Source organism: Pinus tabuliformis, chromosome 2_2 (assembly GCF_031772625.1).
Source record: "Pinus tabuliformis cultivar Carrire ecotype Pingquan chromosome 2_2, CPIR1, whole genome shotgun sequence".
Classification (NCBI taxonomy): Eukaryota; Viridiplantae; Streptophyta; class Pinopsida; order Pinales; family Pinaceae; genus Pinus; species Pinus tabuliformis.
Window position 1 is genome coordinate 71,012,444 of NC_142300.1, and position 19,299 is coordinate 71,031,742.

Consider the following 19,299-nt stretch of genomic DNA (forward strand, 5'->3'; position numbering starts at 1 on the left):
CCCCACTACAGGCTAAGTCTAGTAATGCTTAGTATACTCTGCCGGCTAAGTCTACTAATACTTAGTGTACTGAGTACACCCCGTTAAGCCCCACTACAGGCTATGTCTAGTAAGTTTAGTAATGCTTAGTATACTCTGCCGGCTAAGTCTACTAATGCTTAGTATACTCTACCCCTCTGCTTTTAAGGGGTAAGGGGTAAGCCCTCTGGAGTAAGCATTAAGCCCACTCAAGATGTATCTCCCAATGAACCTGAAACCCACTATATCCCCGCTGCTTAAGCCCACTCAAGATGTATCTCCCAATGAACCTCCCAATGAACCTGAAACCCACTATATCCCCGCGAGAAAGTGCTTTAACAACGGTACCTTCCAACCTCTTCCAATAATATGAGAAAAAAAATTAGTATATAATTTGTGTTAATTTATCGTTTTGATATTATTTGAAAGCCCGCGTTCTCTAGCCGTCATTAGCGGTGTGATGGTGTCATATTCATAAAATGCATTATTTTCTACCCCGTCCTTAATTTAGATGCGTTTCTATGTTTATTGCATCGTTTAATATGAAATTAAACCTTGAGATTAGAGATTTATTTGTGTTAATTTATCGTTTTGATATTATTTGAAAGCCCGCGTTCTTTAGCCGTCATTGTGATGGTGTCATATTCATAGAATGCATTATTTTCTACCCCGTCCTTCATTTAGATGCGTTTCTATGTTTATTGCATCGTTTAATATGATAAAATTAAAACTTGAGATTAGAGATTTATGAGATACTGGTTAATACAAAAAATTGTGCCCACAGGAATCCCCAAAATACATAAACACTGTGGCAAACTATTTGCATGTACAAAGCGAATGCAACGAGGAGTAGGGCATCCTTTTTAACCTAGTTTCCCAACCCTGCCACATGTCTCAATAACCATCCAATGGAATAAGCAGCGGCTGCCGCAATCCCTCCGTTGGAGAGGGCCATCAATGCAGAAAGAACATAACTTTGTCCCGAAATTTTAGCTTTGGCAATCCCCAGGAGCAGGAGAGCTAGTGCAGAGAGCACACAGGCCCCGCAGAACTTAAGGAAATCACTGTGCGTAACAGGAATCAGAACTATAAATGAGATTAGAGGGGTGCATCCGAATAGTAAGAAGGAGATGAATGTCACCACACCACTTTTCCACGCGCTTCCACTCTCGTCTGGTGGCAGAATGCCCTTTTGAGTAGCCATCTTCTGGTCCACCAGAATGTCCCTGTACTTGGCAAATATCTCCACTACCTGAAGTAAAATAGTTGCACAAAATAACAAGTATATCAATATCAACCGTCACATCCTACAGATCCCAATATGCCCACAAAGAGGCTGGCAATGCAAGAAGGCTACTTCAATATCAGCAATCACATCGTAACACGTCAAATAGCATCACTAGCCATGTCGTCGTCCTAGTTCTTGGAATAGTTTCAAGGCTCATGCTCTACATCATCACAGTTCCAAATAGTATCACTGTCATGCCTACAAATGCCAAAAAGGATACAATGCAAGAAGGCTACATCAATACATCACTAGCCATGTCGTCGTCCTAGTTCTTGGAATAGTTTCAAGACTCATGCTCTACATCATCACAGTTCCAAATAGTATCACTTGTCATGCCTACAAATGCCAAAAAGGATACAATGCAAGAAGGCTACATCAATACCAACAATCACATTATATCACATCAAACAATATCACTAGGAATAGAGCATTTGGATACCATGCAAGAACGCTACATCAATACCACCAATCACATTATAGCACATCAAATAGTATTCCCAAAAAGGATACAATGCAAGAAGGCTACATCAATAACAACAATCACATTATATCACATCAAATAGTATCACTAGGAATACAGCATTTGGATACCATGCAAGAACGCTACATCAATACCACCAATCACATTATAGCACATCAAATAGTATCACTAGGAATACAATGCCAACTGTTAAATAATATCACAGTTCATGTCAAGTAAAGGATGCTAAGCATGAAAAGCAATGTCTTACAAACACCAAAAGAATAATAAGGATACAATGCCTGCTTAAAAGGACTACGTCGAAAGTAACAAAACCAATTATACATACTCTATCACCACATAGCCAATGATACATACTCTATCACCACGTAGCCATGGAAAGTTAGAAAAACCAATGAGTGTACCTTACTCTATCCATAAATATGATAAATACATTAATAAATACTTATTAATAAATATTAATTTATTAAATATCATAAAATAAAGCAATGATTACTTTACTATTTTTACTTAAGCTTACCTTGCTACTTTTACCTTAATGAAAAGCAAAGGTATATTAAACACTAATGATTACCTTACTACCTTTTACCTTAATGAAGCGAAAATGTAAACCGACATTGACTTAAAAGAAAATGTAAACCGAGATTGACTTATTCAAGTGTGTTCAATGAATGAAAATGAATAAGTCAATAACAAGTTCAAATAATGAAAACCTTTCTTAATGAAAAAAGGATTAAACGAAATATTGACTTAATGAATAAAATGCTTCTGAAGAAATTGTTTGAATCTGCATTCTGAAAATTGTTTGAATCTGCATTCTGAAAATTGAAATATTGAATTATTTATTGATTGTGTTCAAAGAATGAAAATGAATAAGTCAATAACAAGTTCAAGTTCAAATAATGAAATAATGAAAGCCTTTCCTAATGAAAAAAAGTTTTTAAGAAACATTTGTTAATGAAAAAGAGTAAAGAGTAAAGCAACGATTGACTTATTCATCCTTCCTTTCTTAATGAAAACGTACCAACAAGTTCAAATAATGAAAACATTTCTCAATGGAAAAAGTATTTAAGAAACCTTTCTTAATGAAAAAGAGTAAAAAAAACAATAATTAATAGTCAAACCCACACATAACAAAATAAGTCACGTCCACAAATAACAACAAATAAGAGTCATTCCACAAGCACACAAATAAGGATACAGACTACATTAATAAAGCTACATGAACACTGCATTAATATCAATAGTTACAACCACAAATAGGAATAGGCCGAACGTTACAATAAGCCTGCAATGCACACAAGCTACATCAATATCATTATAGTGAGATATTGATAGTCACATTCTACAACAAAACTGTCGAAAAAGGAAGGCATCAATATCAATATAGTCCACATTCACCAAATAACTCTTCAATAACAAATAACAAATGGCTCTTATATAGGGCTACAATGCAAGACCACTACATCAATATAAATGGTCACATCCTCAAATAATGCTCCAATAATTGCAGAATGCAGAAATGAAAACAACGCTCAAAATAAAATAAAAAAACATATAAAAAAACATATTTAATATAAATATTTGTATGTATAAAAAACAATATATTCAAAACTATAAATATTAAAAAACATAAAGATTTATAAAAAAAAACCATACTTGATATAAATATGTGTATAAAAAAAATATATTTAATATAAATATTTTGATGTATTCATTTCTTCCCTGAGGGTAGGTTATTTCCTTCTTATAACACTCGAGGTGGGTGTGGGTATGTGACGGTAGGTTCTTTCCTTCCCTCCACTCTAGGTGGGTATGTGGGAGGTGGGGGGAATTCATAAAACGATATACAGTTAAGTTAACATATATAAAATCGTCGTAACTCACCATTTTGGCATCATTGTTGTCCATCCCGAGAGATTCATAAGTATTAACGAGTTCAATGACCTGGGGATGAAGATTATTACACACATCCCAATTGGTCACATCTCTCTCGCTCGCAGCCAAATCCCTCTCAGTGGAGCTCGACAGAAAATCACCAAATCCCATGGAGATCCCATCCGCCACCAGATTCGCAAATCCTAATACCAACACATCCACTGCGCCACAAAAACCAAACACCACAGTCAAATTTCAATGGCTGAACCCCATATTATAAATACCAGTATAGAACTGCATCTGAGAAAATGGGAAGAATAATACCTGATGATAAATGTCCAGCGGAAATGGAAGAAACGAGGGAGAAGCAAGTGACGATTGCATCTAGACCACCATAAACAATGCTTTTTGCATACTCTCCTCCCCATGGAATTTTAGGTCTACTTGTTGTCTCTGCCATTGCATTGCCATTCCCATTAGGGAATTTTTCTTCTACTCCTCCATCACCAGATTCAATCTCTCTATCTATATTACTAGTGGGTGGATTTGATAGATCCCCGTCCACCACGACCAGCAGAGGCTGTTGCAGACTGTCAGCAGAGCCTTCTACTGTATTTCCAACCATTGAAACGCGCTCTTCTTCACGCTCCTTTTTTTTTCGTCGATGGTCGATGAAACTCGTTTGGCGTTTAGTCGCCCCTCCCGAATCCAATCTACGGGAATGAAAAGCCGAGAGAGAAAATAAGTTCCTTGGTGATGTGTCTTGGTGGCGATTTGCATGCGTCCCACGTTGAAACTGAAATTCAAATTGTGATGCATATCATGTTTGTTGTTGCATAGAAAAGTAACACGTATGCCCTTCAATAATGGAAGGTGTGGCACTTGGAAGAAGTTGCTCCACTTCACTTACAACCAAACAGTCAACAGAAATTTCGGTCACTGTGCCCCTCCAATGTGTGTCTAGGGTCTTCTCGCCAGACATTTGTCTCATATTGTTTCGGGGGCAGACAGATTATGAGTGAGAACCTAGTCCGTGGACCAACCCACTTCATTTTTGGTTCCAAAATATGTAGAATTTTGCCCAAGGTTATAGCTCTACTTAGCTCTATGACGAAAGGCGTAGTCTATTTAGGGTTAGAGGATTTTCTTGCTCCAAATATGTAGAATTTTGCCCGGGTTATAGCTCTTCTTACCTCTATGACGAAAGCGTAGACTATTTAGGGTTTGAGGATTTTTTATTTTTAAATAGAAAATTGTAGATAGTTGAGATTTAATAATGTACTAATATTTCGTTTAGTAAATGTAATTTAAAATGAAATAAAATAATTTCATCATTATGCGACAAGCCACAAATAATGCACTGGAGTTTTAGGCCCTAGAGCAAGGATTGTAAACGTTGTAGAAACCAAGAAGGGTGAATGTAATAGTAGAGGGAGACTCCACATTCCATCCAAGCGGCACATAGACTGTAATGTGGCATTTAGATGAATAAGGTCACGAAGAATTTGTGACTCGCTAAAGATAATCCAAACTTGGATTAAGGATCACCTGGAGGAGTTGAAAACAGTGGAGTTTACCCTAGTTCAGTGCTCAGCCAATGCGTTAGCAGACAGAGTTGCAAACGAAGGGGTCAAGAGTACCAAGGTGATCACTGAAATAGTCTCGAAGGACATGGTGGATGGACAACTAAAGGAAGATTGTTGAGCATTAGTGAATGGAGATCAATCCACCTGAGAGGGGTGAAGTGATAGATACGAGGTGGGCCATGAGGAGGGTAGTAACCCACCTAGTGAATGGAATGTTTAATAATTATCATGAAGGGACAGGTAGTGGGTATTAGAGAAAATTGAGGAGGTATGTTTCGTCAATACAAGAAGGACGCAAAGGTAGATGATGGGAAGGAGTGCAACCCAGGCTCATTTAATCGTCCGCCGAGAGGTTGCATTAATGCGAAAGGACAATCTAAGGAGCAGAGAAGGTCAATACGTAGTGTGGAGCAGTACCGTAACAGAGTTATAGTTATAATAGGCATGTACATACCATATGCAGAGGCGAGTGAGAAGGAGAATGGTCATGTTCTTGCACGAATGTACTAGTACCACATTGGTAAGATGAAGTTACCAAAAATTGACAAGGAAGGTGCACAAAGGACGAGGTAGAACGTGTGGATCTGGATTTTTCCTTTATATGTATAGGAAAGGAGGTGCATAGGGTTCATAGTGATAAGGTCGAGCGATACAAATCCTGGAACAATAGCGGGAGAAACCTGGTTCATCAGAGAATTATGACCTTCATAACAATTATGGTGAGGAATCAGGGTGGCAGGTCGAGGGGGAGGCCAAGAGCGAAGGCTCAATGCTCCACGATTAGCAAGAGAACCAGAATGGAGGAGGCGGTGAAGGAGGAAGCACTCAATTATCACATGATTGTCCCAGAGAGAGGCAAATAAGTCATCAAAATTTGGGAAAATGAAGTTAGGTGTGTGTGAAGGAACATCCAAGATGAGAAAGTCGAAGAGGAGGTCCACTGGATCATAGATATGCGGAAATCCTGAACGTGACAAACGGTCTATCAGAGAAATTTAGAGACAACATGGCACATTAAAACTTTAGTTGGAAATTTGTACACATAAGCGGCAAAAGAGAGAATCCAATGTCAAATAGAACACTAGTTGCAACTGAAGACAATTGAGCAACGACTGCGAGTGGTAGAGGAGACACTCCAAAAGGTGGTGAACATAGACCGCCTGTAGGATGATCGCATTGGAGATATGAATAAAATGTTTTCAATTTATCTAAAATATATCCATAACCTAGATATTACGCTGGGCAAGGACAAGGAGATCTAGCCAGATTAAAGAAATATAGGATTAGAGAGGTAACTAGAGCTAGCGGCAAGCAACCGGTGATGTTGAGAGTGGGGGCCACTGCCTCAGCAACTCCAGCGAAGAAGACTACACTTGCGTCTGGATCAGGTGTGGCAGAGGATCCTTCATTGTCCCTAGATAAATGACCATGAATCTGTGTCAAATTTTGTTTTTGTTTTATTTTGTCGATTGGTTGGTTAGGACAAATCATAGCAATATGACAATAGGTAGGTCTGTAGGAGGAAATCATATTTTTATAGATTCAAAGAGACCTCCAATGAATCATAAATGGAGAAGTAGTAGTAGAAAAGATAATTTTGTAGATATGCCTATGAGATTCCATAGAAAAAAAAATCGTATGTCTTGGTAAGTTCTAGAACAAGGCTATATTTTAATGCAACTAGTCTAGTTTCCAGTCTGGCAGACCTACAGACTATGATGTATTTTCTTGTTCTATCATAATATAAGGTTTCTACTTTGGCTTAAAAAAAAATGAAATTAAAGATCTTCCAATAGTTCATTTTCAACTTTCAGTTATCTAGTATGCTTACAATTTTTTGTGACAATTATGTATTTTGATTGTTATAAGTCATTTAATTTAAATGATTGTACTAGTTTTTAGTTGAATTTGGTGAATAATATTGATTTACAAAAGAATTATTTAAGTATTTTTAAATAGGAGTTTGGAGATTTCTGTGGTGAGAGTTTTGAGAGCTTTCATAATTCCAAGTATCCACGGTATCCATTTTTGAATCAACCTTTCAAGTCTACAATGATTAAAATATTGTAAATTATAATTATATATATATATATATATATAATGATTTTAGGAGTATCAAGATTTCTATTATGAGAGTTTTGAGAGCTTTGAGAATTCAAAGTATCCACAGTATCTATTTTTTAGTCAACATTTCAAGTTTACAATGATTAAAATATTGTAAATTATATATATATATATATATATATTCTATGATTTTATTATAATATGTTCATATAATTTTGGGTAACCTTGTAATTTGTTTAATGACTTAAATGGATTCAAGGATTTAATAAATTTTTGTCAATAAATAGATTTAGCCATTCAATAACTTTTTGGTCAAACACAATCCTTATAAAATTTTAACCTTTTAACAAATCTTTATAAAATTTCAATAAGTCAAATAGAAAATATAACCAGGAAATTTTCAAAACATATTAATTAAACAACATTTTATAAATTAATAAACATACAATATAATTAATATTATATTTATTTTTGCAAATCTTGTTTTAACACCATTATATAAATTAATAAACATAGAATATAATTAATATTATATTTATTTTTCTTAATCTTGTTTTAACACCATTATACATATATTAATCTAAACATAGAATATAATTAATATTATATTTATTTTTCTTAATCTTATTTTAACACCGTTGTACATATATTAATCTTTGAAAATAATATGAATAAACATTAAATTATAAACTACGTATCACCAATATAAATCTACTTTGAATTTTATTAATAAAGATTAAATTATAACCTAAGTATCACCCATATAAATCCATCATGAATCCCATCAACTTTAAATCCATTAAAAAGAAGTAGTTTACTTAATTAAATTGCAATGAGGAAAACTTATTTGCATTTATGAAATACTTAAAAAAAATGTTTTTAATTATGTCCTCAGGCGTTCCCTATATGAAAATAATTCTCCTGACAGGGCACCTGTACTATCGTCAACCGTTTATTAAGATGTTAGACGATTAAAATAATATAAACCATTAGATTGATTTTGGGTATTAATCAGTTAGGGCATCAGTCAGTTACAATGTTATTCAACCTGCTCAAACTCTAATCGTTCTGTTCTGCTTTTTAAGTTAGCACAGTCATAGTTTTCCACAAATCTAAGTAAAAACGCTTAAAAATAGCTTTTCTGAAACAATGCCAAAACCAATCTGTCACGATTCACAATTACTCTTAGGAAACCGTCCCAAATATTCTCTATAAAACTGTGAAGAGTCGCAGTCTTCTGGCTGGGGAGCTCTGTGGAGAGAAGAGTGGGAGGCGTACATACAGTTTGCGTTGTTCCAAATATATTACAATTGCATTGCTGTAGCGCTTGGATCAAAATTCGGATTTGTGAACTACTAACGTAAGGTTTATCCATTTTTCAATCCTCCTCCGATTATCTCACTGTAGCCCTCGCCCATAGAAACCCCTTGAGTAACAGGTATCTTCTTTCACATAGTTTCACATGGTTTATAATTATCAGAAATATCATAAGTTTTTGTAAGGATTTTTTAACTTCCTTATGCAAATCATCTGAGATTTCTTAGCGTCTTAATCTTCCTTTCTTCCCGTCCTCAGATCTTTTATTATATCTTTTTGCAACTTCATTACATTGAGAGTCGTTGCTATGTGATCCCGTCCTCAGATCTTTTATTATATCTTTTTGCAACTTCATTACATTTGGAGTCATTGCTATGTCTTCAAACATTCTAACTATGGTGTATTTACATCCTTTTATATTATTTTGATCGAACAGTGTTGCATACACAGCATTGGCAAGGGTGGTCTTTCCCATTCCCCGAACCCATGGATAACAACTGCTATACTTCTCCCATCCAGAAGTTCTAAAAATTTGTTCAACAGGACTTCAATTCCAACTGTTACCGTTTTTTTAAACCGACCTGGCCTATTGGCTCTAAAAAAGACTCAGACCCATCCTCTTGTCCATAACTCTATACACTTTTCTTAACTCCTCCCGAAATACAAGCAGGTCATTCTTGTTCACGAACGTTGAGAAAAAACTTACATGCATGCATACAAACTAAAGAAACTTACTTTACATTCATGCACACAACAAAGAGTCCTTTACCACATATACATATCAAAAACATGGTTCAGTTAATGTGAAGTTATGCCGTTTTAGTTTTTGACACATATGTCTAGGTCAAATTAATATCAATGTATGTTTATGTGAAGCTATGCAATTTTAGTTTTTGGCCTAAATATCCGGAGCGAAGTTATAGGTGGGCACATAAAAATTAATTTCAACAGAGCATTTGTAAATCTCTATAAATTTTATTTATGGCTTTTACCGCACACAACTCTGTGTTTTTGCTGTTACGTGAAATTTGTTTTATTTTGTTTGCGAGGTCTTCGTTTTATCCTCTGCTTTTACTTTTAATTGGTATTAAAGCAGTTTGTTTGTTATCACAATAGTTTTATTTTGAGTAGGTTTATCCCGAGGTTTACAAGTGCAAAGAGCCCAGGTTTATCATCAAAGAGTATGTTTAATTGTTTTCTTAAGTTCAGTATAATCATATAACACAAAAAGAATAGATTTTTCATTCTTTTAATTGGTATTAAAGAAGTTTGTTTTTTATTTTGAGTAGGTTTATCCAGAGGTTTACAAGTGCAAGGGGCCAAGGTTTATCATCAAAGAGTGTTCAATTGCTTGTCTAAGTCCAGTGTAATCACATCACACAAAATGAAATAGATTTTTTCATTTTTTTAATCGGTATTAAAACAGTTAGTTTGTATGTTATCACAATAGTTTTATTTTGTTTGTATGTTATCACAATATTTTATTTTGAGTAGGTTTATTCGAAGGTTTACAAGTGCAAGGAGCTAAGGTCTCTTAATCACATCACACAAAATGGAATAGATATTTTCATTTTTTCTTTTTAATTAAAATGAAATAGAATTTTTAGTGTTGAATTTATATTCTATACACATCTTTTGCAGGTACAAGCTAATAGAAGAAAGATATTTTCCTTTACATATATATAGCGCTCTCTTAATATTCCCCAAAAATAGATCTCAAATGGTCCACCCACCTTTAAATTGTGCTCTCTTGATATTTCTCACAAATAGATTTCACATGGTCCACTCATCTACAAATGGTAATTTAGACTTGAAAATTGTTTATAAATTCACTCCTTTGCATTGAAAATGAATTTTGAATCTCTTGATATTTCCCACAAATAGATCTCATATGGTCCACTCATCCACAAATGGTAATTTAGACTGGAAAATTGTTTATTTTCCATTGGTGATAAGGTTTTATCTTCCAATATTACTTAATATGATGATCATTTCAAAATCTAATATGAAAAATGATTTAATTTGGTTCAAATGATAATTTCAATGTAATACTTACCAATCATTTCATTATTTTTATATAAATTTTTTTATATGTAATGATTGTGTTCATCCAATTCAATATGACATGTTCTTCATAAAAAATTAATAAAATAATAAATTCACTCTTTTTCATTGAAATTGGATTTTGAATGAAGTATAAATTATTTCACACTCACAATAATTTTCAAAAGAAGACAAAATTTTATTTATTTATAATATTAACAATAAAAATAGAATGCTGGTTAAATTTGTCCATTTTTTTTTTTCGTCTATTTTAATTTTCTTTTATAGCATGGATATGATTCATGTTAGAAAGTGTTTCAAATAAGTTTGATAACTTTGTAATGTAAAAGGGTAAAGAATAGAGATATATGCCTAAGATATTTGTAATAATAAAATGTTAAATGTATCTTTTATTTTTTAAATTTTTGTTTAGATTGAATTTTTTATATATCACTATTCATGGAATTACTAATTAATTCACAATGAAAAAATATTACTCTATTCCCAAAGTGGATTGTAACACCAAAAGTAAAATTTAGTACAAAAGTAAAATTCTTGTAGATAATAGATGCTTAATTTATGATATTACTCATCCTATGTAATTTCTAAATGAGTTGTTTATTCAGGAGGTTGCGAGTTAATTCGCTAGATTATGAGTGGGAACTATCAGTTCGTGGACCAACCCACTACATTTTTGGTTCAAAAATATGTAGAATTTTGCCCAAGGTTATAGTTCTACATAGCTCTATGACGTAAGTCGTGGATTCGTGGTCTATTAGAGGACTTTTTTCCATTTAATAGAAAATTATAGATAGCTCAAAGGTAATAATGTACTAACATTTCTCTAGTATATAATGTGAAATGAAATTTAATTTTAGATTTGTTAATATTTCTTTTATCGTATGTAATTTAAAATGAAATGTTATTAAAGATTTTTTAATAGTTTATTTTCAATTTTTACATTTTTAAAATCATAAACATGTAAAAGTAAATGTAATATTTAATATTTAACATTTAATATTTTTAATTTAATTTTGGTTTAAAAATTAGTCTAATTATTATTATGTATAAACAAAATATAAATTTAAAATATAAAAAAGTTTATCAACATTATTCTATAAACTTTATATTTACAAAAACTAAAAAAAGAGGTTTTATTTAAGTGAAGTTTATGGGAAAAATACCATGGGATGAATAATTATTAATACCATGGGCCAAATACCATATTTATAAAAGAGGTGGGATAAATAAATAAATATAAAAGAGGTATAAAGATATACCGTAAAAATAAAAATATTATGAAATAAGATTAGAAATCATCTAATTATATACAAGTCTATGGGCCAAATACCATGGGCCAAATTATTATTAATACCATGCATAAAAACATTATTAACCCTAGTATTAATATTAAAAGATTAATACTAATATTATTATTAAATCTAATATTCATATTAATATATTAAATATTAATATATTATAATATTAATACTATTAAATTTAATAATTTTGAATTAATATAATATTAAATTTTTTATATTATAATATATATTAATATATTATGATATATATTAACTCTAGATATACATATGGGAGGGAAGAACAAAGACATAGCATAATAGATATACATATGGGAGGGAAGAACAAAGACATAGCATAATAGAGGTAGAGAGATAAGGGAAGTGACAAGGGAGAGATGGAGATAAATTGAAAGAGAAGGGAGAGGACGAATAGTAAAAGAAAATAGTTTGAAATTAATCACCATGAAGACTATTTGTAATTGAATACATTCTTATTATTCACATTTTCTATCATTCAACACTATTACATTGTTGCTTTACATTCAAAATCTTATTTCATCATTAAATTTACTAACAATATTTATCATCTCAAAAAACTGAGGTAACTAAAAAAATTTAAAATTAAAATGATTAGATTAATCCAAGACATATTTAGCATATTTAAAATGATTATATTAATATTAAATTAATTTACATATCATTGATAAAATTAATCATATATTCTTTAGATTTTATTTGGCATCACACTAGTGAAACCATCCATCCTAGATCCATCATCCATCTTAACTCTGGATCTATGAAGCACCGATAGGGATCAAATCTTTCAGTGTTCAAGCCTTTCCTCAAGTTTTGCACTCAAAAAAGAGGTTTGCACCTCCAGAGATTTGATCCCTCTCGGGGCTTGATACATCCAGAGTTAAAATGGATTAGGCTAGTAATATTAAAAATGGTGTATATGTATTTTGATTGTTATAAATTTGTATTTTGATTGTTATAAGTCATTTAAATCCCTCTCTGGGCTTGATACATACATCCAGAGTTAAAATGGATTAGGCTAGTAATATTACAAATGGTGTATATGTATTTTGATTGTTATAAGTCATTGACTTAAAATGGATTAGGCTAAATACATCGAGAGGTAAAATGGATTAGGCTAATAATATTACAAATGGTGTATATGTATTTTGATTGTTATAAGTCATTTAATTTAAATGATTCTGAAAAGGTAATAATGTACTAATATTTTTTTTTAATATATGTAATTTAAAATGAAATTAAAGATTTTCTAATAATTTAGTTTCAATTTTCACTTTTTTTTTAAGTATGGTTACACAATTTTAATATTACAAATGCTACATATGTATATTGATGGTTATAAATTTGTATTTTGATTATTATAAGTCATTTAATTTAAATGATTGTGCTAGTTTCTAATTAAATTTGCTAAATAAAATTTGATTTACAAACTTATTTAATTATTTTTAAATATTTTAAATTGATGTACAAAATTATATTTTAGAGTATTTAATCATTTTAAATAATTAAATTACCATATATATATAGATACTATGATTTATTTTTTTTATTGTAATATGTTCATTTAATTTTGAGTGACTTTGGGATTTGTTTAAATGGCTAAATGGATTTAGCCATTCAATAACTTTTTGGTTAATCAATTCACTTACAATTCTAATAAATATTTATAAAATTTTAGCTTTTTATCAAATATTTATAAGATTTCAATAAATCAAATTGAAAATATATCCAGAAAAGTTTCCAAACATTTATAAGATTTCAATAAATCAAATTAAAAATATACCTAAGTTAGAGAACATTTACATAAATTAATAGACATTGAATATAAATAATATTGTGTTTATAGTTCTTAATCTTGTTTTAACACAATTGTACCTGTATTAATTTTTGAAAATAATATCAACAAAGATTAAATTATAGCCTAAGCATCACCAACCTAAATCCACTATGAATTCAATGAGTGTAAATCCATTTTAATTCAAAAAGTAAAAAATTATTTATTTAATTAAATTACAATAAAAATGAGATATTTAAAAAAAAATATTACATTGTAAGGTATTCTTTCTGGGAATAACTCTTTGAGTTGCCTGCCACTCTGCATCCCTGTGCACCATCAGATTTAGGGTTAGACTATTGAAAGTTTTTCCATTCTTAAATCTCATTGCTTTAACTTTCAAGTGAATCTTGATTTGTGCAACCCTTCAACTTGTTAATTTTTATTATAACCCATGAACATATTGCAAGTACTTGAATTCCTCCCTTCCAACTATTAAATTTCCATAAATTTCTTCAACTAGCATCTTGACTCGATCCCTTCCCATTGTTAAAGTTCTTCAACCAGCCACTCGACCCTTCTCCAGCTTCTGAAGCTTCGAAAGAAAATCACCATTGGAGGTGTTGTCTACGGCGCAATTGTTGCAAGTGTAATTTCTCATGCACGATGTTATTTGCCTCGAGAATGCGAAGAATAGAAAATGCTTGATTGTGTACGAAGGAATCCAACCGAAGTTGAACACGACTGAATTGTGGCACAGGAATTTAAAACTTCCTGCAAATGGATCTTTCGCACTTTGCATCAATGGAGGGACCAATACTTCTCATAAGAACACCATGGCAAACGACTACGACTGAGCTCGGAATGTATAATTACTAAACCTTCTTTCCTGATTCGATATTCATCATGGAGGGTGAACCGGGGAGCGGGATGTTTGTAAAGTTCATGAGTTTAATGCCACTGCTTCCATTTACCCTGTGGATGATCCACTGCATCTGGTGACCTGAACGGTTGGGGTTGAGGTCTTCGATGTGAAAAGTGGAAGAAGGGTTGTCAAATCCGATCTCCTAGTCAGCGCACTTCCTCACAGTGCGTTTAAGCTTAAGCATATTTTCAGGTGGAACGGGAGGATATATGTGGTGTTTGTGGGTGATAAGGACGAGGATCATCTAGACTTTGGGTCTTAGATGATAGAGAATTTAGATCCAGAGAGATTAGTTTTCTGTGTGTTTCGATTTGAGACTTTTGCGGCTCCTTTGGGTCTTGGATGATAGATCATTTGGCTCTAGAAAGGTTAGTTTTCCGATTTGATATTTCTGAAGCTCAAGAATCTATGGCTAATTCCTTTCATTGCAGGTGACTCCAAGGATCGGACGAAGCTCCCAGCAACGGTTCTTTGCCGAGAGAACTGGTTGAAGATTGAAGCCTAAAATGGCTCTACGATAACAAAATGGTTGACATCCTTCCTGATGCGTTACATATATGCTCAGCGTGAATTTAGCGTCAGGTTTGAGAAGGGACAAGCGTAACTGAGGAATTCTTCTTGTCGAGGTGCCGTAGAAGAAAGAGATGTGGTGGGGAAGGTCACTTTGTTTAGTTTCACCAATAACTGAAAAGGCAGACATCATTTCATTCTATCTGTGGCAGTGTTTTGAGGATTGTATTTTAATTGTGGGGAAACTCAGCGGCATGAATGCAGGCGCGTGGTGGATTATTGAGAGAGGAGATCAGTCTGTTGCTTTGGTTAGCCGAGGGATGCTTCCAGATATCAACGATTCTATTTTCGCTGGTAAGACACCTTCAACCAAATCGACGAAGTCGTTGAACTGAAATGGAGGAGTCGTTGATCTGAAAATGTTGTGATCCTCAAAATATTTTTTGTTTGGGTAACACGATGGGATTATCTTTACTTCTCGCTTGAAACATTGGAATACAAATATGATGGTATTTTCATTCTTAGTAATTATGGGATTAAGAGTGGAATACAAATATGATGGTATTTTTATTCTTATTAATTTTATACCAAAAGCTTAGATTGATCTAAACAAGAAGTGTTTATTAATAAGAATTTAAGAGACTGCATTAGCTAGGGTTTGGATCAAGTCATTCATTATAAGCTACACATATTTTATTAATGACATTTTTCTTCGTAGTTTTCTATGTGTCATAGCTTTTTATAATTATAAGATGAGCTTTTATATTTTGGTTAGAATTGCATAATGGATTCTCTTAGGTCTAAAATGCTTTGGATTCATTGAAATTTCTATATATCTATGTTGAGCACATGTTTTTATAATTTGAGTTTTATGCGATTTATTTGAGTTTTATGCTAGAGGTAGCTGCTATATTTTCATTTATTTATTTATTTTCTACAAATTCATTTTAAATTTTATATTTTTAAATATTAGTTTTATTTATTGATATTTAAAATTTAAACTCTAAATTTATGATAATTTCTATTTTAGTATTTAAAAGATTTGTTTTATTTTAATTTAAACTTATAATTTTAATTTTTTCAACATTATAATGTTATGTTTTCAATTGTGTTTTAATAATATAAAAATTCTATATTATTTTTTATTAGTGACCACTAATACATTCCACTTAGTGGGATAGGTAACTTTGTATATACACAATTGTCACTATGTAGCACAACAATTTCATAAATTCTATAAGGGATAGTTTACATGAAAACTTGAACCCAAACAACTAGAAACATATAAAAAAAACCATACTACAATTTTTCAAACCTTTTATATAACAAAATAAATTATTTCAAAATAAAAATACATAAATTCGTATTTCTATATTAAAAAATTTTAATATTATATTTGATATATATAATATCAAGTGGATTTATGTTATTTCTTAACATTAGATTATATAAAGTTGAAGAATTTTTTTTTAATATTATAATTGATATATATAATATCAAGTGGATTTATGTTATTTCTTAATATTAGATTATATAAAATTGAATTTTGATTTATGTTATTTCTTAATATTAGATTATATAAAATTGAATTTTCTTCAACGAGCCTCTCGAGAGGGAAAACCCCACTAGAGGCATTGTTTATGGGCCAATTGTTGCAACTGTAATTTCTCATTCATGACACCTGTTAGAAAGGAAGCCAAGAGGTAACCTCAAACCAACTTTGGACTTGGTAGCTAGCCTTACCAAATCAGAGAGGGCTCTCTCAAAAACAATCTCATAGTCAATGGAAGTGACTAGAGAATATGTAGATCTTAGGCTAGGTATTTAGCACAGTAGGGTTTGATTTAGGGTTTGTTGGACAGAAGCACTAGGTCTGAGAACTAGGTCAAGTATCCCAAATGATCAGTTGCAGAGATAAGATGGGGCAAGGTAGATACAATTGGTGGCACAAAGTAAATTTTTCATTGTAGTATGGTGAGGGAAAAAGAAGAAGAAAAATGAGCATATAAGTATGAATTCATTTTCTTAGAAGAGAAAACACTTATGTGAAAACCTCAAACAAAACAGAGCATATTGATCATGAAATCTACTTTAAAACTTAAGAGATAATCACCAAAAGAATATAGATGGATACTAGAAATACTTAATCATTAAATGCATAGATAAAACTGAAGAAACTCAATGCCATAAACCACATCACAAGAATCCCATGAAAATAGTTGCAACTGCATATATCTCTACGAAAATGTCTAGTACACTAGTCCAAGAGATGAGCTTCAGGAATCCAACCCCCTCTATGAGTTCATTTTGACTACATATAGATGTAAAACAACATTCCCCCTCTTAGGGGTCGAATCCTCCTTCTTAGGAACTGATTTCCTACTCCTACCTAATCCCTGCCACATCATGAGTAGTTAGAAACTACTTTCCTCTTTTACATAAACTGATTTGAATTTGACTTGAAAGCATTTAATTACAAAATTTCCACTCTAACCATCATTATAATACACAACTACACCAAGTAAAAATATTTTGACACTAATTACATCATCCAAAGTTGACTTTTGACCATGAAAGCTCAGAAACAGGCCTCTTCTACAGAAGTGCAGCTAACATTGTAGAAGCACAACGTGCAGGCATAGAAGCATAATGAAAGTTTGAAGGCTGATTGAATGACTTTAATGCATCTTCAAGTTGAACTAAAGGCTGGTACTGGTAGTTGGGAATGTCCACTAGGCATATGAAGCTCCAAATCCGCAAAAACTCAACTCCAAGGCACCTCAAAACAAATTCTACCAAAACTACTCGAGAGGTGCAGCATGTACCTCAAAATAATGTCAAAAGTGTGGAAAACTGAAGGTTTTTTTTTACCTTTTGCTGCAAATTTATGAGCTGAAATAAGAGACCAAGTGGATATATGTGACATAATGGTCAAGAGACACATGTACATACTTTTCATTTGTCATTTAGAGGTCTTAGGAAAAAGCACAGTGTGGGCACGATGCGTTTCTATAGGATGCCTTTTGCCAGTTCATACAAAAACTCAAAAATTCTCAAAACTTTACCAAAATTTGTCCCCTTTCCCATTTTTTAACATGGATTCAAACAACTAAGGAGGCATCAGCCAAGAGATCAATATTATCTCTCTTCCTAAGCTTCTTTAGGGTCTTCTTAAGCTTTTTCTTCATGTTCTTAACCCTAATCTTGCACACCATGTTTCTTACGTAATATTGCCTTTCCATATGGCTCTACAAGGCAATGTTTCTGTTTGCCTTCCTCACAAGCTTATCTAGGTGCACATTCACTCTCTCAAACCAATATTCCTTGTTCTCTTCAATTTCAGCTGTTATGGAGTCATGAAAGGTTTTTAGGGTTTGAGGAGGAGGAGGATTTTCTGCTTGTTGTCCCTTCTTAGCCATGGCTCTGGTTGTAGGTCTCTTTGGTTGTACCTATGTGTCTTCATCCTATTTTGCTACATCAATGACTGCCTTACCTTTGTCCTTAGATTCCTTGCTGGATGATGGAGGCTCTTCATGTGATTTACCTTACTGCATTAAACATAGCTTCAGTTTCCTATTCTCTTATTTCAAGAGAGCCACCATGAAATTGGCTTTAGAAAGGTCATCTTGTAACTCTTTGATCTGTGTCTGCTGCTCCTTGATAATATCTGCAGTTGACTTATCTCTATGGTCAAGTATTTCTTCTTCATGAGGCATCTCTTCATCATTATGTTGCAAGGGTGATTCATTTCCATGCCTAGGTGATTTCTCCATAGCTTCTCCATGAACTTCTTCCACTGTAGCTTCCTTATGCAGTCTTCTAGCTTGTGACCTAAGTCAAAGGTTTAGGTGTAGGCATGTCTTTAGCTATTTAAGGGGAAAAAACCAACATTTTCCCCTTTTTGTAGATTTGAGAAACCTCTGCCCTAGGTTGTATTTTGGTCATTGAAGTTATGCTAGATGGCTCAACTCTTTGTGGCCCAGATGATAGAGGAGTGTTGATGCTTTTGGATTGAGGAGATATAGGCAAAAGAGCTACTGCCTCCAAAAATGCCTCCCAAGACATATTAACCTCTGTG

General features: G+C 32.6%; 1 protein-coding gene across 1 annotated transcript; it reads right to left on the bottom strand.

The window, feature by feature from the left end:
* Positions 1–727: 727 nt before the first annotated feature.
* On the bottom strand, positions 728–4,390 carry LOC149191499 (uncharacterized). Its single transcript, XM_089406253.1, has 3 exons — positions 3,990–4,390; positions 3,675–3,886; positions 728–1,270 (listed from the first exon to the last, which is right to left on the bottom strand). The coding sequence occupies exons 1-3, from the start codon at positions 4,288–4,290 to the stop codon at positions 887–889; spliced, it is 897 nt and encodes a 298-aa protein (XP_089262379.1). The 5' UTR covers positions 4,291–4,390; the 3' UTR covers positions 728–886.
* Positions 4,391–19,299: the final 14,909 nt, after the last annotated feature.